Consider the following 23732-nt stretch of genomic DNA (forward strand, 5'->3'; position numbering starts at 1 on the left):
TCAGAGTTGGCTACTAACTGAATTGAATTCTTTATTGTCATTGTACGTATATATACACAGTATACATACAATGAAATTCACACAACACCCAGAAACCAGACTTAACATGCACACGACAACCTCCAAACACCTCTCCACCCCACTAACACGGCCAAATATACACTTCTCGGTCCTAACGAAGGTTTTGTCGCTTTTGGAAGGGTTTGGAACATCAGGACACATAACACAAATATGGGGAGGTTTGGGCTGCAATGACACAACGCAACTGTCAGGATTCCGGCAGTTACCCCCAATTAAATCATGACTCTCGAGCCGAACTTTCAAAACTTCAAAAGGATTTATTGGGAGTTAACATGTCGGCACTGCCTGGATGTAGCCGACTCTGAGGCACATCATTCATTGTCACCCTTGACCCTGGTTTTTCCCTCCACCCCCTGGGTGTATCATAATTCATATTCTCCAATGGGACATCTCCATAGCCAAGAGTCATCAGTCATGCTCTCCAGTTAGAATTTTTTGTGGCAGAAACTTCAGTCACCTAGTTACTATCTTTGAAAACATTTGTGGAATGCACTTTCGGTTTGCAAGTTGCTGCACTGCTCCCCCCTCCTCTCTTTCTGTCGGCAACTCTAAAAAGACCGTAGAAATATTTCATGAGTTGACAGCAACTTTTGCCGGACTGTTGCAGCTGATTCTCCCTTCTGTCCTGGAAGGACAGAACAGAACATTTCGTATCAAGCCTGTCTGTATTTCTGACAGGTCCCCCCGGGGAGACGCCAAGGACTGGAATTGCAAATTTCCTGCAACTGCTATTCAACCTCCGTGGTTAGAGAATTCTCCCACTGAACAGGGGCGTACCTGCTCTTTGGCCAACAGGGCCTCCTTGCTCATCACCTTCATGGCGTAAATGTCACCAGTTGCCTTTTCTTTCACCACCTGGACTTCGGCAAAACGGCCGCATCCTACCAGATTCCGGATTTCAAAGTCTTTCGGGCTGGGTTGAAGTTCCCGGAACGACGTGATTGAATCTGAATCTGCGGAAGATCGGGAAGGCAGGAGAATTGGGGAGGAAAGGAGCAAGGAAAGGCAGTTTTAAGGTGTGGGTCAACTCATAAAATATGTCTATGGCCGTTTTAGAGTTGCCAACAGAAAGGGAAGGAGGAAAGGGGTTTGAAAGAGCAGTGCGGCAGCTTGGAAATCGAAAGCGCATTCCATAAATTCCAGTCTCCTGGAATCGTGTGATCCCCTTTTGCAACCTTCTGACCAGGGAAGTCCAGGGGGGGGGGGCAGCCAGATTTGCTTAACTGTGTCGCTAACTTAACCAGCTGCAGCAATCCGCTTTACTACTATAGCAGGGAAGGTCACAAAATGGGGTGACGTCACTTCAGAACCGTCTTGCTTAGTGACAGAAATTTGGGGCTCTTGTGGTGGTGGCAAGTCAAGGATTGCCTGTATGGGCCAGGCCAAACCACGCTGTCAGGATTCCAGCAATCGCTCTAATGAAATCCTGATTCTCGAGCCAAACTTCAAAAAACTTCAAAGGCTTCATTAGAGGCGACATACTGGCCCTGCCTTGTAAGAAGCCAACTCTGGCCTACGTCATTTACAGTCCCCTATGACCCCGTTTCCCCCCTTCCCCCGGGTAGTGTCATAAATCATATTCTCCAATTGAGCACCTTCACAGCCTGGGTATCATCCATCGCGTTCTCCAATTAAATATCTTAGTGGGCAAAAGCTCTGGTAGTTTAGCTACAATCTTTTAAAGAGAAGAGTCAGAATGTACTTTCGCTTCCAAACTGCTGCACTGCTCTTCCAGATTTCCTTCCTCCCCCCCCCCTTTTTTTTAATGGCAACTACTAAAACAGGCATAGGAATGTTTCATGAGTTGACACACACACACGAGTAGATGGTTATTAGGCTGGCTTGGAAAGCAAAGCCCAGTAGAATTTCATGCGGAAAAATTGCGTTTTGAAGCTCTAGGTCACGCGTGTTGGCAACCGGTGGCTCTGGAGCCGTATGCGGCTCTTTGGGCCCTCTTCTGTGGCTCCGTTGGCTGGCTCTGCCTCCTCGCCCTCCCCTCCCAGTCACTCCTCACCTGGCCTGAGAAGGTGAGTGAGAGAGAGAGAGAGAGAGAGAGAGAGACCCATTTCCCACAGAAAACACCGGGACCCACAAAACCTGGGTAGGCATGGCCGTGTGTGTGTGTGTGTCATGAGACTGGGTGGGAGCAACGCAGAGTAGGCCACGCCCACCTAGGTTTTGTGGCTCCCGGTGTTTTCTTTTCCGTGGGAAATGGGTCCCCAATGGCTCTCTGAGTGTTTAAGGTTGCCAGCCCCTGGTTCTAGGAGGAAGTGAACAAGGCATACGCTTTTTAAAGAAGTCGCCTGCGTGTTTGGCTTTCCTCAGCAGAGAACGGCTGCCTTCCTCGTACAGCAGCAGAAGGGAGTCCAGAATGCCTTCTCTTGAGAACGGAGACATCTGCTGTTGTGCCAGAAATGGGAACTTCCCCTGAAAACAAAGGCGGCTCTTAGTGAAACAAGAGCAGTAAGTGTCGTATTTATATACAATCCGTAAACCGTCCTGTTTTAGGAATGTGTTATACAGCAGTGATCCCCAACCTTTTTTATGGCGCGGCCCGGTACCGGCATCAGCTGGGCGCCGCCATCTTTTTTTGATGAAAAAGTGCTTCCGGTGAGCTTTCTACCCGGAAAAGCTCAGCGGAAGCACTTTTTCATCAAAAAAAAGATGGCGGCGCCCAGCAAACCAGCGGCCTGGTAGGACTTGTTCCACGGACCGGTACCGGTCCGCGGACCGGTGGTTGGGGACCCCTGTTATACAGTACCCCGGGCCATTGGAGGGGTACAACATGACCCATTTCTCCTTCACATTTACAGTTTAGTTTAGTTTACTTTATTGTCACTGCACCTCGTACAACGAAATTAATGACTATCTTCAGTGTACATTGTGGCTATGAAAATAAATACAAACACCCACCCTTTACATTCTATACATTGAATTGAAAACCGCATTAATATTGCACTATACAGTAGAATGCAATAGAGCTACTGCCCTGGGATGGAAGCTGCTTTTCAGCCTATTTGTCCTTGTTTTTATTATTATCCTGAACTGTCTGCCAGATGTTAACAGTTCAAAAAAAAGGGGGGGGGGTTGCCCAGGATGAGATGGATCTTGGAGAATGTTTTGAACTTTCTGAAGGCAGCGGGAGCTATAAAGCTCTTCCAAAGAGGGGAGAGGGCAACCCAGGATCCTCTGGGCAATGATGTTCACCCTCTGGAGTGCTTTGCTATCTGCCACGGTGCAATTGGCAAACCAGACACAGGTGCAGTAAGTTAAGATACTCTCTCTGGTGCAGCGGTAGAAGGTCCCCAGCAGTTTTTCATTCAGTTGTTGTTTCCTGAGAAGTATAATCTCAGGTAGTATAATCTCTGCTGGGCCCTTTTGACCAGGGCTGCAATGTGAGCACCCCAGGTCAGGTCCTCTTTTAGGGTAACACCAGAAAACTGGCCACTTGCTCCACTTGGTCTCCATCGATAAGCAAGGGCTGGATGTCTGATCTGTTCCTTCTATAGTTCCCTATACGCTCCTTGGTCTTATTGGTGTTGAGGACCAAGTCATTGTCTCCACACCACGAAAGCAACCGGTCCACCTCATCTCGGTAGGCAGACTCATCCCCCCTGGAAGGGTTTGGGGTCTACTGGTGGGAAAGAGAGGGGAGAGGGAAGGGAACAAGGGATGAACTGATGCCCAGTCTGCAATTCCAATATGGGCATCAGACGTCCAGGTGCCACTAGGTAAGGGCAGGTTTTGTGCTGCGAGGTCACCTCGAGCGTCTTGTCGCTTTAACGCCTTCTCGGTTAGGTGGCTTGCTTGCTGAACTACAACTCCCATCCTCCTTTCCACGGGGCCGGGGCAAACTGGAGTGCAACACCTGGTGGAATTAGCTTCTCTGACTGCTCCCAGTGTTTTCCCAACCTTGGCAAATGTAAGGATGGGGTGGCTGGGGAACTGTGGGAGTTGAAGTCCACGTATCTTAAAAGTTGCCAAGGTTGGGAACACAGCATTACGTCAAATTAACTTCTGTTTTTAGAGCAATGATTTGGGGGGGGGGGGGAACTGTCCTGTAAGCAAGAGAATCAAATGAAGAATAAGCGGTATCACTCCCTCCTGTGCAATTTCTAGTAAACCAGCTAAAACCATATTTTGTTCATTCATAATAGACATATTGGAAACCAAATAGTTGGTTTTTTTTAAGCAGGCTTAGTTTTTATCAGCCCCAGAGGGCCTAGAACAGAGCCAACAAGTTAAAACAATAATTATGTTCAAGCTAGAGGTCGGGAAAGATGTTTCCCGACTGTGTTAACTTTTCAGCCAACGGAACAGCCTGCCACATGAAGTGGTGAGTTGGGCTCAAACAGAACAGTTTGAATAGGAAACGAATTCACAAGCCAAGTTACCTGAAGAAGCAGGTTAAGTCGAGAAGCACGGCTGGCAATAGAGTCCATTGTGCCCAGTTCTGCTGGATGGGGTGTTGCATATTTAAATTTTAGCATCGCTAGCAGCAAAAAAAAACCCAGCCCCACTGAGGTAGAACCTGTAGTACAAAATCTCTATTAGAAAAATTAAACAAAAAAAAGAGAGGAAAATATAAGATCTTTGGCTCTTTTTAGTTCTGAAAATCGTATTATATTCCGCCATTAATCATTTGAAAAGCAGTTTGGTCTAGTAGTTAGGCACCAAGGTAGAGACCAGGTGAATTCCACCTTAAGCATGGAAGTGGCTAAGTGACTTTGAGCCAGTCATTCTCAGGCACCCCACAGGCTGGTTGTTGTTATTGTATGTGTTTGCCTTGGGTTATTTATAAAAATAAACAATAAAGGCAGATTAAAAAAAGAAAGAAGCTAAAAAGCAACTTTGCTGGCGGAGACTGAAAATAAAAGAGTTCATAAACAATATTGTTTGATTAATAGGCAAGAACTCCAAGGAATCTTATTATTGAATATATCAGCTTATAATCACTTAGGCCCATAAGGCAACCAGCAACCCAATGGTAACGCACAACCGTTTAAAGACCCCCCCAAGGAAAAATGACAACTAATTTTCTTCCCAATCCAAAGAGCTCAGATGAAGAAAGACGCCGCTCGGTTCTTCAGGATGAGGGTGTCAGGGATGCATGCAATTCTTGCTTCCACGGTTTGACAATCAGAAGGGGACATAAAAGTTATTAAACGCTGGCTTTAAACCACAAATGGGTTTCCTGGCCCCCATTCTCTTTTCCCTCTGGTCGGACAGATCAGCCATTAGCAAGATGTCAGAGGGAGGGAAGGGAATGATTATTTGGAGGCAGCTGTTAGCAACGCTGGGAAAGTCACTGTGATGAGAATCAACCTTCCCAGTTTTCTCCCTGCTGGGATGAAGATAGTGCCTTTCTTTGCCCAAGAGAGATGGGGAAGTTATGGGCTTCCTGCCCCATCCAAAAATAAATTAGAATAGAACAGAACAGAATAGAATATTGGAATGAAGAATGGAATGGAATGGAATGAAGGAAAGAAGGAGAATGGAGTGGAATGGAATAAAGAATAATAGAAATAATCGAATATTGGAATGAAAAAGAATAGAATAGAATAGAATAGAATAGAATAGAATAGAATAGAATAGAATAGAATAGAATAGAATAGAATAGAATAGAATAGAACAGAACAGAATATTGGAATGAAGAATGGAATGGAATAGAATGGAATGGAATGGAATGAAGGAAAGAAGGAGAATGGAGTGGAATGGAATAAAGAATAATAGAAAGAATAGAATAATGGAATGAAAAAGAATAGAATAGAATAGAATAGAATAGAATAGGAGTTGGAAGGGACCTTGGAGGTCTTCTAGTCCAACCCCCTGCCTAGGCAGGAAACCCTATCCCATTTCAGACAAATGGTTGTCCAATCTCTTCTTAAAAAGCTCCAGTATTGGACTTCTGGAGGCAAGCCATTGCACTGAAGCATCCTTGAATGCATTGTCAGAGTCTCCCAACTATCATTTCTCCAAACTGGGAATTATAAAAGATACAGGTAGCCTTTGACTTACGCCCACAATTAAGTCCAACATTTCTGTTACTAAGCAAAACAGTTAAGTCAGCTTTGCCCCATTTTACAGCTTTTGCCCTTGTTAAGGGATTCCTCAGTTCTTAAGTGAATCACATGGACATTAAGTGAATCTTGCCCCCCGTGAGCTGTTTGTCAAAAGACTGGGAAAGGGGCCACAGGTGACACATATGACAATGCAACTGTCATAAATACACACTGTGCCCAATTCTGATCACATGACCATGCGGTCACTGCAACAGTTTTAAGTATGAGAAAATGGTGGAAAGGCTTTTCTTTCAATATTGTTATAACTTCAAACGGTCACTAACTGAATTTAAGTTGTAAGTCAAGGATTATCTGTACAAGAGGGAGGATGTGACCAAACAAAGCAAGGAAGTGCCTTGCTTGACGATATTTATAACCCGTTCCAAACCCAGCCTCTCCTGGGCAAGATACAAGAGCAAAACGAATAGTAAAATAATCCAAAACAAACATGATATAAAAGCAAACAAATGTAGAGTTAGAGTTAGTTAGTTAGAATTAGAGTTAATAGTTTGAGTCATAGGAGAATGAAGGAAAGGAAAAGAACAGGAACAAGAAAGTAGAGAATGAAAGGAAGGGAAGAACAGAAACAAGAAGAAAATAGAGAATAGAGAGAAGGGAACAAGAGAACAGAAAGAAGTAGAGGAGAAAAGGGAAGAGAAGGGAAGAACAGAAACAAGAAGAAAGTAGAGAAAAGAGAAGGGAAGGGAAAAGAGAAGCCTTCATGGGCAAGTGTGATTGGACAGACAAGGAATTTGTCTCCAGTGCACAAGTGCTCAGTGCACACACTTACAACAGCAAAGTCAAACATTTTAGAATAGAATAGAACTGGAAGGGACCTTGGAGGTCTTCTAGTCCAGCCCCCTGCTCTAGCAGAAGAACCTATACCATTCATCATAAATCCTAATGCAGTATAATGCAAAGCTAGGAGCAAAAAATATCAGTTCCCCCCCCCCCCCACTAATATGGACTGAACCGATTATGGTGTACAATTCTGCACGGATTTATACAGGTCGTCCTCAACTTACGATCACAAACGAACCCAACATTTAGGTTGCTAAGTGAGACATTTGCTAAGTGCCCCATTTTTCCACCTTTCTCACCACCGATGTTAAGTGAGTCCTTGTTAAGTGAGTCGTTAAAAGTTGAGGAGGCTGGGACAGCCCACTCACTCGTCTGACTTACTATAGGATTCCCCGCTTTTGACAGAGGGTTGGACTAAATGACCTCCAAGGTCCCTTCCCACTCTGTTCTTCTGCTCTCGGTTCTTTTGTTCCGTTCTGGGGTCTCCCGACACCTGAGAGTTCGGGTTTTCCGTTCTAATTGCCTTCCAGGTTAACTTATTCAATGCGGGGGGAAAGCGGAAAGCAGCACCTCTGAGCATGTGCAGAGACACCCCTGGGCTGGGCAAGCACCCCGCACCCCTCACGCGCTTCCCTCAGAGGAGGCTTACTGGCTCCCAGCACCCAGCGCCCAGCGTCCGCCGCCTCCTCGCAAGCGAGAACGCCGAGCTCCTTCAACGACCGCCCGTCACACCGACCCGCCGCGCCGCTCCCGCCATCGGCGTTTGAACGGAGCCAGCCGGGAAGCCCCGCCCCAATCTCCGCCCCTCCCTCCCGCCCTCTTTCACGTCATCCGCGCTCTCCGCCAATCCCCGCCGGGGATGACGTCACCAAGGGAGGGAGAGGGGAAGCGGGCAGGTCCGCTTGCGTGCGTGGCTCGCGTGCTGCTGACGCGTCCCGTGGGCGTGGCCGAGAGAGCCCAACGGTCGTAACGCTCCTCGGAGGGGGGGAGGGAGGGAGAAGGTCACGTGTCCCGTGGGAAGTTCCGCTTTGCGGGCCTGCGTTCGCACGAGGCGTGTCGCGTGTTCGCCTGCTTGTTGTTGCTGTTTGTTTCTTTTCTTTTCCCTGAGCTCGTGGTTGACCCGTGAGCTCCCCAAACCATAGGGAGCCGTGACGATGGTTTGCCAGCAGGGAGGCCAGGACAGGAGAGGACCTCGAAGGTCATCTAGTCCAACCCCCGGCTCAAGCAGGAGTGAAGGCATCCATCCACACGTTAAGGCAAACCCAAGCCAGGCGGTGCAGAGCTGGGCTCCTGCGAAAATGGATCTGGACTTTTTTATCATTATTAGTTGGAACTAATAAATAAATAATATAAACAAAGAAAATTTGTTGTTGTTGTTATTATTATTATTATTATTATTATTATTATTATTATTATTATTATTATCATCATCATCATCATCATCATCATTATTATTATTAATTATTATTATTATTATTATTTATTGTTATCTGTGACTGGGTGGCTTAGAATGTTAAAAATAAAAGAATACATAATAATAATAACAACAACAACAACAACACGCATATATATGTGTGAATGTATGTAATATATATAATATAATTTTATTTTTAATGTTGTACGTTGCCTAGTCATCTCATATTGAGACAATTGCAACCAATTGTGTGTGTGTGTGTACATGTATATATACATCTAATACACACAAGCAACTCATTGTGTGTATACATGTATACATCTAATACACACAAACAACCAATTGTGTGTATACATGTATATATACATCTAATACACACAAGCAACTGTGTGTGTGTATATGTATATATACATAATACACACAAACACCAAGAATTAGCCCCTTTTTAAAACTTTGCATGTTGCCTTCCCTCCTATATTAATCAAAGCTGGGTTCCTGCGACATGTTTATTAAGCAAATCAACGCATTAATATATTTTGATTCATGCCATTTATTTATATTAACACTTAAAACAGTTTGCTTAGTGACCGAAGTTACAATGGCATTGAAAAAAGTGACTTATGACCGTTCCTGTTTATGATCAGCTGTCTGCCAAGAATATAAATCCTTCCATTCCCCTCCATCCAGTCAGAGTTGAAGAAACTTCTTGGATGAGAAGCGAAATGTCTTCGGAGAAAAAAAACAAAAAAAAAAGCACCTTCAGGACTCCAAGCTAGTAGCGCATTTAACGCCTCCTCCACTCTCATCATCTCTGCCTGCTCTTCTCCCACAGCTGGGCTGCCACCTCTGTGCCTCACCTGCTTTATGATGTCACAACAACTGGACCCCTCCCTGCCCTGTCCCAGTGTCCTCGCCCAGCAGAAGAGCATGGGAAGATAAAGGGACTGGCGCACCTGTCTTTCAGTCTCGCAGAATCATGGCCAACCTTCCACACAAGGAGTGCCCCAACGCCGAATATATGGTGCCGGTCACCATGATGTCGCCGGACATCGACTGGATGCATTGCCCCGCCGGGCTCTGCAAAGTCAGCCTGTTCGACGACAAAGTCCCAACCGACAAGCAGCGGAAGCTGGTTTGTTTTGTCGACGTCTCCAGCCTCAACGCCAAGAATGAAGAGCTCGATGCTTCTGGGCAGCTCGGCGCCATCGAGGCCCCGGATCCTGGCATCGATCTGGGGGAGAGGGAGATCGTGGTCATCCGAGATGAGAAAAAGGGTCTGTCCAACACGGAAGGCGCCGTGTGTTTCTTCAAGCAGAGCCCCTGTGAGAAAGGGGACGTCACCAGTTGGCTCAACAGGGACCTTCAGAAATACGCCGTTGGGTTCCAGCATGCTCTCAACCCGATGAAGGGGCCTGGGAAAAGTTCGCTTTGTGAGGCGGAACAGAGGTCGGTTCAGAGTGGAACGGCTCCTTTCAGCTGTTCCGGCGCCTAAAAACGAAGACGCAGGACTGGGTGCCGTCCGTGAGGAGTTGCATCTTTGGACCTTCGGAAGACATGCAAAGAGATCAAAGAAGAACGTCAATAAATTTTTTTTGTAAATGAAGGCTGGCGTCAGGGCTGTCATTACTGTCAGTGTTAGAAGAGCTGTAGGTGGCACAGTGGTCAGAATGCGGTACTGCAGGCTAAGCCTGCCGACTGCTAGCAGTTCGATCCTGACCGGCTCACAGTTGACTCCGCCTTCCTTCCTTCCTTCCTTCCTTCCTTCCTTCCTTCCTTCCTGTTAGAATGCAGTACTGCAGGCTAACTGACTGCCAGCAGTTCAATCCTGATTGACTCAAGGTTGACTCCACCTTCCTTCCTTCCTTCCTTCCTTCCTTCCTTCCTTCCTTCCTTCCTTCCTTCCTTGTGGTTAGAATACAATACTGCAGGTTAATTCTGCCGACTGCCAGCAGTTCAATGCTGATCGGCTCAAGGTTGACTGAGCTTTCCATCCAGTAAAATGAGGACCTATAACCGTGAGATGTGGCCGTTTTTCACACAACCATTACAACATCCCCATGGTCACGTGATTAAAATTCAGACGTTTGGCAATTTAATCATAGTTATGACTAGAGAGATGGGAAGGTCTGGGAAAAAAAACTGGAAAAATTGGGAGTGGGGGCGGGAAAACCGTTTTTTTTTTTTCAGTTTTTTTTTTTATAAACAGCTTTGGAAAAAAAAACAGAAAAAAATCCTGTGGCAAGAGCAGTTGTACAACGGAGCAAAATTCATTTGACTGTCTCACTTAGCGGTAGTAATTTTGGGCTCAATTATGACTGTAAGCCAAGAACTGCCTGTATCTCCTTTTTGGCTTTTATGCTCCATTGCTAAAAACTCGAGCAAAACCAAAAACCCAAATTTCTTGCGTTTTATGCTGAATTCAAGCTGAATTCAAGCTTTTTGCTCTCTCTCTGTGTGCATGTGGTCTTGGCTTCTCTCCTCCCCATCAAGTCACTGCACTTATTTCTATCTTTGGAAAGACTTGGCAATGGGCCTCCTACGCTTTATTTTATTTTCCTTTCCCAAATTAGTAATTATGCGCTATTGGCTTTGTCAGACTTGGCCCTGAAATCTTTTTTTTTTTCTTCTTCTTTTTTCTTTGTGCAAAAATAAATCCTTGGTCTGTATGTCTTGTTTCATCCATTGTTTGTCTGCTGACTGTCTTTGCAAGGATGTGTATTTGGAGGACTTTTTGGAAAATAATTAAACCCTGGCGGCGAATAGAAGCATCGAGAGAAACATGTAATAACAAAAATGGTTTTATTATTTGGTCAATGGTTGCGTACTTGGCATGGAAGGAAGCACGGAGCACCATCGAGTGACTAATTTGGTTTTTGGCTTCGTTTATGGTGTTGTTTACCAAACCACAATTGCCTGGCACCAGAGATTGTGGCGAACCAGAAACTCTGATTTACAAGCCAGAACGCTGTCTGGGGGGTGCTTTCCCCAGCTCCATTGAACTTCAACTCCCAGAATTCTCAGTGATCAAACTGGAAGCATCACATGACACCTTCGGAGATTATCAGTGGCTCCTTCTACAGGTTTTGCAACGTTCTTTGTAGACTAGATCAGAATTTCTGTGTCGCTAAGCGAATCACACCCAATTTCATGACCCTTTTTGCCATGGCAGGATATGGATTACTGCTCGTTGTTAAGCAAATCGCATAGTCTTTAAGCAAGTCTGGCTCCCTCCCCTCCCCCAGTGGGATTGTGCAATGGTCATAACTGTGAGGATCAGTCATAAGTCACTATTTTAAGCGCTGTTTTTTGAACAATCTTCAAACACTGCTCTCGTGCCTTCCCCTAGGTTTTAAAGAAGTTATCGGACAGCTATTTCTTTGGAATGGCCTGGGGAGGGGGGTCTCCTGCTTGAGCAGGGGGTTGGACTAGATGGCCACTAAGGTCCCTTCCCAGCCCTAGGATTTTCTATATAGGACTATCAATAGAGTTAACAAGAGTTAAATGTGCTATCCAGCACAACACTGCCCTCTGCTGGTCATCCCTGGTGAAGGAAAAGCACTGGGAATCGAACCTCCCATCATCCTGAAATACAAAATCAGAACATAACCTGCCTTTTCTGAAGCACTCCATGAAACGGAGCAGGATTTACCCAACTCCATAACGCATTGAACCCCAGAACTAACGCTTTGGCTGTGCAACACCAAGTCACGAGACAAAGTCTACCCCGTTGGTGGCCTTATTATTCCCTGCAAATAGAAAAAAAACAGCACATCAAGGTAAAACGAAAAGGAAATCATCTTTTCGTCAGGTTGGCAATCAATAAGAGACAACAGACTTCGGTTGGCTTAAAGCTGAGAGTGTTGTACGAATGACCACGTGGTGAGACGGGTGGCAAATAAGATTTAATAATTAATAATGATCATGAAGAACCGATAAAGGAGAATTGGTTGTAGCTCAGGGTTGAAATGACAGGTCTTTTGGTGCTCTCTGATCTGGCTTGTTTTTGAAACATCTGCAAGGAAACTAGCCAGCTCAGAGAGCATCAAGCCCCCCCCTCCCCCGAATAATAATGGAGGGATGCAATTGGTTAATTCTGGTACAAAGGCAGTTGTTTTCTGATTGTAGATTTTTCCGTGGGAAGTATTGAGATGCACCTTCCCTCCTGTACTTCTTCGAGGTGCCATCTCGGAAAGGTTTTTTTTTTTTTAGTCAACCAACCTCGGATAAAAGTGCTTCTCCAATGCCTAGCAGCGAACTGAACCTGTTTGAATTCCTCTCCCCAATTATCAAGATTTTATATATATATATATACTAGCTGGATACCCGTGCTTCGCTACGAAACTATGTAGTCGGGCTCAGTTTGGGGGATGAAAATAAGGGGGAGGAAAAAAATTCTGCCTCTGCCTAGCAGCATCCATCGGTATTCATCTGGCTAGCGTCCTGTCAGTGCGTGAGAGGGTTGAGGGCTGTTTGGAAACTGAAACAGTATTTGCTGTGTGAGCAAGGAGGAGACAGCAAGGAGCCTGGGCGTGGCTTAGCTCAACTGTTCTGTACAAAAGCTGCTTGGTGCTGTGAAACTGAAACTGAAACTCCTCTCCTCTGCTTGTGTTTTGCATCTGGAGCAGGATTTCTGTTCAGGTGGGGAGCGGGAGTAGGACTCCTTAGCATCAGAGCGTGTTAATAATAACAATACAGGAAATACTAAATGCTCTGATGGTCATTCAGAAAAATCCTTTCTTAGTGAGCATCTAGAAGCCAAGAGGAACATACGTGCCAAATTGCAAATTTGTAGGCTTTACGGTTCTGGAGATTTTGTGATGATGCATGAGTGGTATTTTGCTTTTATATAGAGAGATTTTTTAAAAACTTGGAAAAGTCCTCTAACATCCAACATCCTGGAATCAGCATCGCAAAAAAGCAAAGGCAGAAAAATGGGTCCATCCGGATACTAAATTATGCTTTTAAGCATGAAAACAGAACAACAAAATTCTTGCAGGGACTTCTCAATAGACCACCATTGACTTAGCAACGGTCCAAAGTTACAACAGCATGGGAAAAAATTGGACTTATGACCAGTTTCCGCACTTACGACTGTTGGTCATGTGCTCAAAATTGAGGTGCTCAAAATTCAGCTGCTTAGCAACTGAAATATATTTACAGTGGTTGCACTGTCCCGAGAGCACATGATCATCCTTTGTGTCCTTCCCAGCCGACCTCCAGCAAGCAAGTCAATAGGGGAAGCCAGATTCGCTTAATGACTGGACAATTCCCTTAATGACTGAAGCAATTCACTTAACCGTGGCAAAAAAAGGCCACAAAACTTTGTGCAAAACTCAACTGCCTTGCTTATCAACGGAAATTTTGAATTCAATTGTGGTCGTAAGTCAAGGACTACCTGTATACTGTGACTAAGGGTTAGATGAGTATTAAATCCACAGAGGCTGGCAAATCGAATTATGCGCCTTTTAGCTTTGGGAACCAGTTGTGGAAACCGGTTGGTGTCACCAGTTTATGGTTCATTGTGCCACACAAACCCAAGAAAATTGGATTAAATGAGCAAGCCATGGTTCTGTTAATCATGCATAAATATTTACAGCAAATGCAGCTAGGGAATAATTACATGAACTGTATTTAATTAGTCACATTCGTTCATTTAATGTTCATTATGCTTAATATTAAATTGAATCACACTTGGAATTTCCTCTCCTTGACCCGCCTTCTGGAGAAAATCCTAAAGAATTTTCCAAACAATCTGCATCCTTTTTTTTTTTATAATGACAAAGGAAATATGTAGCATTTTTTCCCCTTTTCCCAAGAATTTCACGATTCCCCAAACTCCATAACCCTGTTTTTTTCCCTCCACCAAACTTCTTATTCTAGCAACAACTTTGCCCAGATAAGTTAGGCTTAAAGTAGACAGAGGAAAAGAGAAGTGCTAAGTGGTATGGCCATTTCATTACTGAATTTACTTACTGCAATTATTTTGTTGTTTGCCTAACCTGCCCCAAATTCTGAAGAATTTGGGGGCAGGTTAAGCAAAATTTCAAATAATTTTGGATGTCAGGCCACAACGGTGAAAGAACAGTCCAGTCACAAGCAAATCAGAACAATGTCAACACTAAAAGCTAATCATAAAACATCCTGCATGAAGTAGGTTGAAGTCAAAGTTTTATTTTAAAAATTTAAAAATCCTAATGGCCTGTCCCAAATTTTGAACACATTCTATAAATCAGCCCATTAAATTGCTACCGTAGGATGCCCAGCTTTTCCCAAACAAAAAATGACAGGAATCAAGAATTTTAGTTACACATCTGTAAAATACGTAAATAAAAGAAACAATACACTAAATTTTTCAACCTTGGCGTCTTTAAGATGCATGGACTTAGAATTCCCATGACTCTCCTTTTTTCCTTCTTTTTTCGTTGAAAGTCGTGGTTCAAACCTGAGTCGCTATAGCAACTTGACAATGAGATGAGACACACTCAGAGACGCTTCCCATATCCTGAAAAATAAAACAATACCCAGTGACTAAGAGCCGAGCTAAAATGAAACGTGATCAAATGTTGCTACCTGCCAATTAAGAAGGCATTCAAGAAGAATAAATCGCTGGCAGGCCTGGTTCGATTGGCTCCTTATGTGACAACCACGACGTTGTTTGAAAGGGAGGGATGTGAGCAATAAAACATGCCGTGTGGGAAGTATTAGTAAGTCTGGAACAAAACTTTCCCAAGCATAAATAGAATTGAATAGAATTCTTTATTGGCCAATTGTGATTGGACACACAAGGAATTTGTCTTGGTGCAAATGCTCTCAGTGTACATAAAAGAAAAGATACATTTGTCAAGAGTCAAGAATCATCAGATGCAACACTTAATGATACCCATAGGGTACAATAAGCAATCAAATCATATTAGGAAACAGTCCATATAAATCGTAAGGATACAAGCGACAAAGTTACAGTCAGGCAGTCACAAGTGGGAGGGGATGGGTGATAAGGACTGATGAGAAGATTAATAGTAATAGTAATGCAAACTTAGTAAATAGTTGGACAGTGTTGAGGGAATTATTTGTTTAGCAGAGTGATGGCGTTTGGGAAAAAACTATCCTTGTGTCTAGTAGTTCTGGTGTGCAGTGCTCTATAGCGTCGTTTTGAGGGAAAGAATTGAAACAGTTTATGTCCAGTTTATGTCCAGGGGTTGTAGATATTTTCACAGCCCTCTTTTTGACTCCTGCAGTATACAAGTCCTCGATGGAAGGCAGGTTCGTAGCAATTATTTTTTCTGCATGAGCCCTTTCCCCCTGGAAGTGATTTGTCTGGAATGGTAGGAACAGTAGAAGACGGCCAACGATCCTTTCCAACTCTATTATTCTACATCCTCAGTATTTCAGTTATAGGGATGCGTCACGCGGTGGCTCAGTGGCTAAGAGCTGAGCTTGTCGATCAGAAACGTCGGCAGTTTGGCAGTTCAAACCCCTAGCGCCACATCACGGAGTGAGCTCCCCACCCTGCACACCCCGTTTTGCCTGCTGGGCCTCAGGGAAGCCTCCTGGGCAAAGCAGTAAGACAGCGAGGGGGATCCCGGCACAGCTGATCATTGGAACAGCTGATCATTGGAACAGCTGAACCGGTAGCTGTTGTTTTTTTTTACTACCGGTTCAGCCAAACGGTAGCATTGTTTACTACTGATTTGCTCAAACCGGGCCGAACCAGTAGTATCCCACCACTGCTAGTGACTACCTGAATTCAGTTCTCTTGACCACAACAGGTGTCAGACCTACAAGGTGAACCAAACTAAGAAACCAATTCCACATAGGTTAGGATTATTTCTCTTGTGACAGCCATGCTAACTTCTCCCTCCCTCCTTTTTGATTCATGTGAAGTAGAGAGGGTCAGGTCTGTGATGGTTTCTCACGCTACCTTCTTGGCCCGGACTCAAACCCCACTTATCTGACTGTTGACTCGGTAGTAGCTCTTCCTCCTTTCCCCCATGGCCATTCCCTCTGACCGTTGGCTTAGTAGCAGCTCTTCGCCTTGTCCTCCCAAGGCCATTCCCTCTTCCATCTACTGTACAATATAGAAGTCTTCTTTTTTTATATTTTCCAGTCTGACCAAGATCCCATGAAGTGTTAATACCACTTTATGATGCCTTGGTAATAAGGCCACGCTTGGAATACTGCATCCAGTTTTGGTCGCCATGACATAAAAAATATGTTGAGACTCTAAAAAGAGTGCAGAGAAGAGCAACAAAGATGATGAGGGGACTGGAGGCTAAAACATATGAAGAAGGGTTGCAGGAATTGGGTCTGCCTAGTTTGATGAAAAGAAGGACCAGGGGAGACAGGAGAGCAGTCTTCCAGTATTTGAGGGGCTGCCCCAAAGAAGAAGGAGTCAAGCTATTCTCCAAAGCACCAGGAGGCAGGACAAGAAGCAACGGATGGAAACTAATCAAGGGGAGAAGCAACCTAAAACTAAGGAAAAATTTCCTGACAGCAAGAAAAATTCATCAGTGGAACAACTTGCCTCCAGAAATTGTGAATACTCCAACCCTGGACATTTTTAAGAAGAGATTGGACAACATTGGTCTGAAATGGCATAGGGTTTCCTGTATGAGCAGGGGGTTGGACTAGAAGACCTCCAAGGTCCCTTCCAACTCTGTTTTTCTATTTAAGACCTGCAGTCCTAGATTTTCCTGATGGCTTACCATGCCTGACTTCCTTCAGCTGCTCATGATCAGCCCCAGCTAGCTGGAAGAGACTGGATTCAGAGAGATTTACAACAACAATAGAATAGGAGCTGGGAGGGACCTTGGAGGTCTTCTAGTCCAGCCCCCCGCTCAAGCTGGAGAACCTAGGCTCATGATGGCGAACCTATGACATGCGTGCCACAAGCGGCACACAGAGCCATTTGTACCGGCATGCAAGCTGCAGGCAAACTTACTTTACTGCGCATGTAACATGCCTCACAGCTGATTTTTGTCTGGTTTGAGGCCTTTTTCGGCCTCCCAGAGGCTTCAGGAAGGCTTCTGCAGGCTGAAAACTAGGCCCGTTTCATCACTTCCTGTTTTTCCGGAAATACCAAAAGTGACGAAACAGGCCTAGTTTTTGGCCTGCAAAGCCTGCAGAAGCCTTCCTCAAGCCTCTGGGAGGCCAAAAAAGGCCTCAAATCAGCCAAAAATCAGCTGTCAGGTGCAGTGCAGGTAAGGGGGTGGCGGGGCTAGGGGTGGGGATCGTGCATATTTGTAGGGGTTGTGTGGAGGAGCGCGCATTGCCTTCTGGGTGCTGGTCCGCGAGCGTGAGCGTGTAAGCGAGCACACAATTTTTGGCACAGGAGCCCCATAGAGTTAGCCACCACTGATCTAGGCCATCCCAGACCAACGATTGTCCAATCTCTTCTCGAAAACATCCAGGGAACGGAGCCCCCACGATTTCCGGTGGCAAGCTGTTCTAGCCATCCAAGACGGGCTAGAATCACCGAATTGGTGGCTCACCGGACTGTTTACCCCGAATTTATTCCCCACGCATCCTCCCTTAAAAAGCATTCAAGTATGGATTTGGACCCGAGCGATCTTTGGCTCCGCTTCTTCCAAGCAGAGTGAAGCCAAAGGGGCCGATAACGCATGAAGGGCTTCGACGCAACAACCCCCGCTCCATTTTTCTCTGCCCATGGCAATCGGATAATTACATTCGGAGGACAATGACGGATTGTTTGGGGACTGCAGATTAATGGGGGAGGTTTGTGCAGTAAACAAAACCTTGGCGTCCCCAGAGCGAGCGGTGTGAAGGGAGCTGCGGGGAGGCTGATGGCGCTGATGTGACCCAGCTCGGGGGCCATTGAGAACTGGCACAGGGATGGAGTCGCACAATTCCCAGCCGCCGTTGCGTGAATTGTGCACCCGCCCCTTCTCCTGCAGCTCAGGCTGAAGAATCTAGGGCAAAGCTTTGTCCGGGGTGGATTAAAGCTCTCGATCCGTAATCCCTTTGTGTGCTAGACTCTGGAAAGAGATTTGAAGATAGATCTACTCTCTGGATCTGGGTAATCAGGCCAGAAGGATTACAGTGAAATCTTCCAGAACGGGACCCCTCTCTATTGGGGTTATTTTCTCTCTCTTCTGGAATAGTGATTGGACAACGGTCTGGTTCCCAAATTGGTAAGAGGGTCAGGGGTGGGTTTTTTTGGGGGGAGGAGAGAGGGCATCACACCTTCCTTTTTGTACTTCCATCACAACATCACACACTTTGGATCCTGGTGGGCAGGCCTGCAAAATGTGTCCAACTTCGGTTTGCTCAGCTGTAGTTCATTGAATAATTCATGATAGTTATTATGCCTGGATTACATTTCCCGCCTCCCCCCCAAAAAAAAGGGGTATCGTAAATTGGTCTCAGTTTAATGCACCACAAGTATTCCATCAACCATGCTTATAAAACCTAGTTTATGGCTTGGAACGTTGTGGAACCTAGCCAATTGTAGCTTATTTCATTTCTGGTGATATTTACAAAAGTTTGGCTTCCTTGCAGCATATGAAACCAAGTTCTTAAAGCACATTGGCTGGGGAATTCTGGGAGTTGAAATCTACACATCTTAAAGCATGTTGGCTGAGGAATTCTGGGAGTTGAAGTCTACATATCTTAAAGCATGTTGGCTGAGGAATTCTGGGAGTTGAAGTCTACATATCTTAAAGCATGTTGGCTGAGGAATTCTGGGAGTTGAAGTCTACATATCTTAAAGCATGTTGGCTGGGGAATTCTGGGAGTTGAAGTCTACACATCTTAAAGCATGCTGGCTGAGGAATTCTGGGAGTTGAAGTATACATATCTTAAAGCATGCTGGCTGAGGAATTCTGGGAGTTGAAATCTACATATCTTAAAGCATGTTGGCTGAGGAATTCTGGGAGTTGAAGTCTACATATCTTAAAGCATGTTGGCTGAGGAATTCTGGGAGTTGAAGTATACATACCTTAAAGCATGTTGGCTGAGGAATTCTGGGAGTTGAAGTATACATATCTTAAAGCATGTTGGCTGAGGAATTCTGGGAGTTGAAAACTACACATCTTAAAGCATGTTGGCTGAGGAATTATGGGAGTTGGTCTACATATCTTAAAGCATGTTGGCTGAGGAATTCTGGGAGTTGAAATCTGGACATCTTAAAGCATGCTGGCTGAGGAATTCTGGGAGTTGAAGTCTACACATCTTAAAGCATGCTGGCTGAGGAATTCTGGGAGTTGAAGTCTACATATCTTAAAGCATGTTGGCTGAGGAATTCTGGGAGTTGAAGTCTACACATCTTAAAGCATGCTGGCTGAGGAATTCTGGGAGTTGAAGTCTACACAACTTAAAGCATGTTGGCTGAGGAATTCTGGGAGTCGAAGCCCACCCCTCTTAAAGTTGCCAACCTTGGGAAATGCTAGTCTTTCTTGTCCTTTCATGACCCCTTTTTTCCCTCGCCCCAAAGAACAGCCGGGACGGGCCAAAGCCCTCCGCACCCAACAGGCGAGGCGAACATTCTGGTGCCAACCAGGAACGGGCGGGGTAGGTGAAGCCCGGTTGGGCTGAGTCGCAACACCTGTGGGCGGGGCCGTGGAGACACCCGCCTCGACCAATCCGAGCCCTCGCCCGAACAGGTGTTTGCTGGCGTCACGGGCTGGAGGGGAGGGGGAGGCGAGGGAAGCCGGCCTCCCCTCCGCCGCCGCCGCCGCCGCCGCCACCGGTGGCTTCGCGAGCTTCCCGCGGCCGCGCGATGTTTGGCCGGCGCCGGGGCGGCGATGGGGCTCGGCGCGCGGGGCTGCCAAGCGGGGCCGCCGGCAGGAGCAGGACCACCAGCAGCGCCATCCTCTCCTCTCCCGGCCGCAGCAACGCCCCACACGGCTCCAACGCCGGCCGGGCGCCCGGCTCGCCTTGAGAGCGCCGGGTTGCGGAGGCGGCTCCCCCAGCGGGTGGAGTAAGCGGGGGGCCCCTTTGCGCGCTTCCCCCTCGCCATCCCCGTCTCCCGGGCGGACGAGGAGAGCGGTCCCCGAGGGCGTCCCGTTGCGGGCTCCGGGCTCCCTCCCTCGGCCGCCGCTGAGCCTGGAGTGGCCCGGGGCCCGGCCATGGCCGCCTCCGCCCTTTCAGCACCTCCCGAGCTGGACAGCGCCTGCCGCATGGAGTCCGGCCCGGCGGGAAAGGCCGGCTCGGCCCAGCCGCCTCCAACGGCGGGGAAAGAAACGGCTTCGGCTTCGGCTTCTCCGAGCCCCGCCGGCTTCGCGGCTGCGGCTCCTTCTTCTGCTGCGTCTCCTTCTTCTTCTTCTTCTTCGGCCGTGGGCGGCGAGCTGGATCTGGCCCTGGAGGAGGAGCTGGCCATGCTGGCTTCGGCCGGGGAAGGGCCCGGGGAGAGCGAGCCGCCAGGAGGCCCCGCGGCGTCCCTCTCCTCCCCGGCCGAGCCGGAGCTGCTGCTGTCGCAGATGAGGCAGAAGGAGAAGGACTTGGTGTTGGCCGCCCGGTTGGGCAAAGCCTTGCTGGAGCGCAACCAGGACATGAGCCGCCAGTACGAGCGGATGTACAAGGAGTTGACCGACAAGCTGGAGGTGAGAGAGAGGGAGGGAGGGAGGGAGAGAGAGAGAGAGAGAGAGGGAGGGAGGGAGGGAGAGAGAGAGAGAGAGAGAGGGAGGGAGGGAGGGAGATTGGGAGGGGGCGTTTTGGTAGCAGCAGGGCGAGGCTGGAAGGCCCCGGGCGGTGACTCAGGATTTGGCTGGTTTTGGTAGAATTAGGCCCCCTCTGGAGATGCCCGAGGGGCAATGTCGCCCTCTGACCATGTGCAGAGAGCATCTCTCCAGAGGTTGAGTGGCGCCCCTTGCCCTGCCTCTCTACCTGGGTCAGATTCCATCACACACACGCCAGTTTTTCATTTCGGCTTTAGAACAACCCTGCCTGCTTGGGGAGGGGAGGGGGGGAATTGGGACTACAGCTCCCAGAATTCGTAGCCATGTTTCACAGCTGGGGAAGGAGGGGGTGTCAGACTGTCTGGAGCATCATGGTTGAGGAAAGCTGGGTCGGCACCTTGGAAACCTTGGTTTTGGGAGGGGTGGGGAAGGGAGGGAGAGGGTGGGATGCCCTGGTCTAAGCAGAGCTTTGGAAACAAGGTTTGGAGGCCGGCAAACCAGGATTGGTTGAATGTGACGTGCAGGGAAGAAGAGGAAGAAGGAAATAACACTTGGGAGTAGTCATAGGCCCGTAGGGTCTTTGCTCCAGGTATTCTCAGGTGTGTCGAGAGTACAGCTCCTCAAGGTCCAGGTCCGAGCTGGTTGAGAATTATGGGAGATGTAATCATTTCATGCGGGGGGGGGGAGAGAATGGGACACCAGACTATTTAAGGTGACGGTAGTTACATAAATAGGCCCAAATGTCCCCTTATATACCTGTATTTACCCAACCGTTACTCAGGGCTCAACCAAATGCACATTCCCGGATTTGTACAGGAATACTGTGAATGAGGCTAAAATGAGATTGGGTGATTTCTGGTTGAACTCCAGGCCTTTTTGTTCAACCACAAAATATTGGTTGAGGGGGTTTCTTCTCCCCGATTAAATGAACCGAACATCCCTAGTATGTGATTAACCTGGGTTCTCAGCGGAGGGCGTTGTGCACACATCCTTGACACCCAGCCACAAACACACACAAACCACATTTCTGCCTTAGGTGAGCCTGACCGTGGAATTGTTGAGCTCGCCATGACCTGTTGGATTGTGTAAAGTTAGAAATAGGACTTTCCCCCTTCGATGGTGGGTCAATCAGTGCTAATACCACTCTATAAAACCTTAGTAAGACCACACCTAGAGTACTGCATCCAGTTTTGTTTACCACATTATAAAAAAAGATGTTGAGACTCTAGAAAAAGTACAGAGAAGAGCAACCAGGATGATTAGGGGACTGGAGGCTAAAACATACAACGAACAGTTGCAGGAACTGGGCCTGGCTAGTCTAGGGAAGAGAAGGACCAGGGGAGACAGGATAGCGGTCTTCCAATATTTGAGGGGCTGCCCCAGAGAAGAAGGGGTCAAGCTATTTTCCAGGGTACCTGAAGACCAGACAAGGAATAATGGATGGAAACTGAACAAGGAGAGATTTAACCTGGAAATAAGGAGAAACTAAGGCAAGTTGGTAACGAACATATCATGGTTTTATGGGCTAACCAAATTAAACAGCGACTGAACTGCAAACCGCCCATGAGCTTAGTCTAACTCTGTTGTGTGAATCCATGGATTCAAGTGACATCCTTCCTCATGCTTAACTTAGAATCCTAGGGCTGGAAGGGACCTTGGAGGTCTTCTAGTCCAACCCCCCCCCCCTGCCCAAGGCAGGAGATCTTACTGCATCCCAGACAAATGACTGCCCAATCTTTTCTTGAAGATCTCCATCAGTGAAGCATCTTAACCTGTTTAACATGTTAATCTTAACATGTCTATATCCGTATACTGGATTTGCATGGGACATACAGTAAACTGATCCCAAGGGCTGGTCTCATAAACAGGCTGGAATTAATCATGGTTTGTTAGAGATTGAGGAAACGGTAGAAAGGCAGTGTTTGGGACGAACATAACCATCTTTTATGAAATCTGTGTTTCCTTCTTTCCTTCCTTCCTTCCTTCCTTCCTTCCTTCCTTCCTTCCTTCCTTCCTTCCTTCCTTCCTTCCTTCCTTCCTTCCTTCCTTCCTTTCTTTCTTTCTTTCTTTCTTTCTTTCTTTCTTTCTTTCTTTCTTTCTAACAGTGCTAGAGGAAAATGGAAAGACCTCCACCCCACTTGTTGAGTTTCCATCTTTCACTAGAATGGGGTTGAGCCGAGGACTACTTGTAGTAGACATTTGTTGAATAAAGACTCATTTAGCGTTGCCTACAACCTCCCGTACCCAATACCCGTTGCGTACCTACACCGCGAAGGGGTGGATGGGTAAGCGAAGGTTGGCAGGAGGCCGCAGACGAGCCAACCCAAACACCTTTCAAATCCAAACTGCGTGTTGTGCAGAATTACGCACCCTGTGTGCCGATTGATCGATCCAACTTCCTGTTCCGGGTTTGGCTCTTGGAAAGGCCCTCAAGCCAGAACGTTAAATTTCACAGATGCACGAACAGCTATGCATCCATCCGTGAATGGCAAGATACCGACATTCTCTCAAGGGTAGTGCCTGAGTAGTCTTTATTTGATCCTTAAGGCATAACTGACTGGGTTTTGCACACTGTAACAGAATAACGGGAAGGGATCTTGGAGGTCTTCTAGTCCAACCCCACTGCTCAAAGCAGAAGATTTATACTGTAGGAAGTTAGCACCCACCCGTCTCCTAGAAAATTGAAATATCCTAGGAAATATTTAAAAGGCAGAATATTTCCCCTAAAAAGAGTAGAAATTC

General features: G+C 46.7%; 3 protein-coding genes across 14 annotated transcripts in view; 2 read left to right on the plus strand and 1 right to left on the minus strand.

The window, feature by feature from the left end:
- The window catches only part of CIT (citron rho-interacting serine/threonine kinase), a 98062-nt gene extending 90324 nt beyond the window's left edge, over window positions 1-7738 (minus strand). For 8 of the 11 annotated variants that reach the window (XM_087942730.1, XM_087942727.1, XM_087942728.1 and 5 more), the window contains exons 1-4: window positions 7594-7733; window positions 4476-4628; window positions 2367-2508; window positions 859-1034 (exon numbers count right to left, since the gene is read on the minus strand). In XM_087942730.1, coding sequence (XP_087798856.1) covers window positions 859-1034; window positions 2367-2508; window positions 4476-4571 — 414 coding nt within the window. In that variant the 5' untranslated portion in view covers window positions 4572-4628; window positions 7594-7733. Of the gene's footprint in view, window positions 1-858; window positions 1035-2366; window positions 2509-4475; window positions 4644-7593 lie in introns of those variants that run through there. The other 3 variants (XM_087942729.1, XM_087942725.1, XM_087942720.1) reach the window with 2 other exon arrangements.
- Window positions 7739-7946: 208 nt separating this feature from the next.
- On the plus strand, window positions 7947-9961 carry LOC148129595 (A-kinase anchor protein 4-like). Its single transcript, XM_087942743.1, has 2 exons — window positions 7947-8194; window positions 9191-9961. The coding sequence occupies exon 2, from the start codon at window positions 9335-9337 to the stop codon at window positions 9848-9850; it is 516 nt and encodes a 171-aa protein (XP_087798869.1). The 5' UTR covers window positions 7947-8194; window positions 9191-9334; the 3' UTR covers window positions 9851-9961.
- Window positions 9962-20006: 10045 nt separating this feature from the next.
- BICDL1 (BICD family like cargo adaptor 1) overlaps window positions 20007-23732 on the plus strand; it is a 28023-nt gene continuing 24297 nt past the window's right edge. Inside the window, exon 1 of one of the 2 annotated variants that reach the window (XM_087942745.1) lies at window positions 20007-20915. In XM_087942745.1, the coding sequence (XP_087798871.1) occupies window positions 20442-20915 (474 nt within the window). In that variant the 5' untranslated portion in view covers window positions 20007-20441. The remainder of the gene's footprint in view (window positions 20916-23732) is intronic. The other variant, XR_015745254.1, reaches the window with a different exon arrangement.

This window comes from Notechis scutatus, chromosome 13 (genome assembly GCF_049901735.1).
Source record: "Notechis scutatus isolate UNSWTSFEM ecotype Mainland chromosome 13, rNotScu1.2, whole genome shotgun sequence".
Lineage (NCBI taxonomy): Eukaryota > Metazoa > Chordata > Lepidosauria > Squamata > Elapidae > Notechis > Notechis scutatus.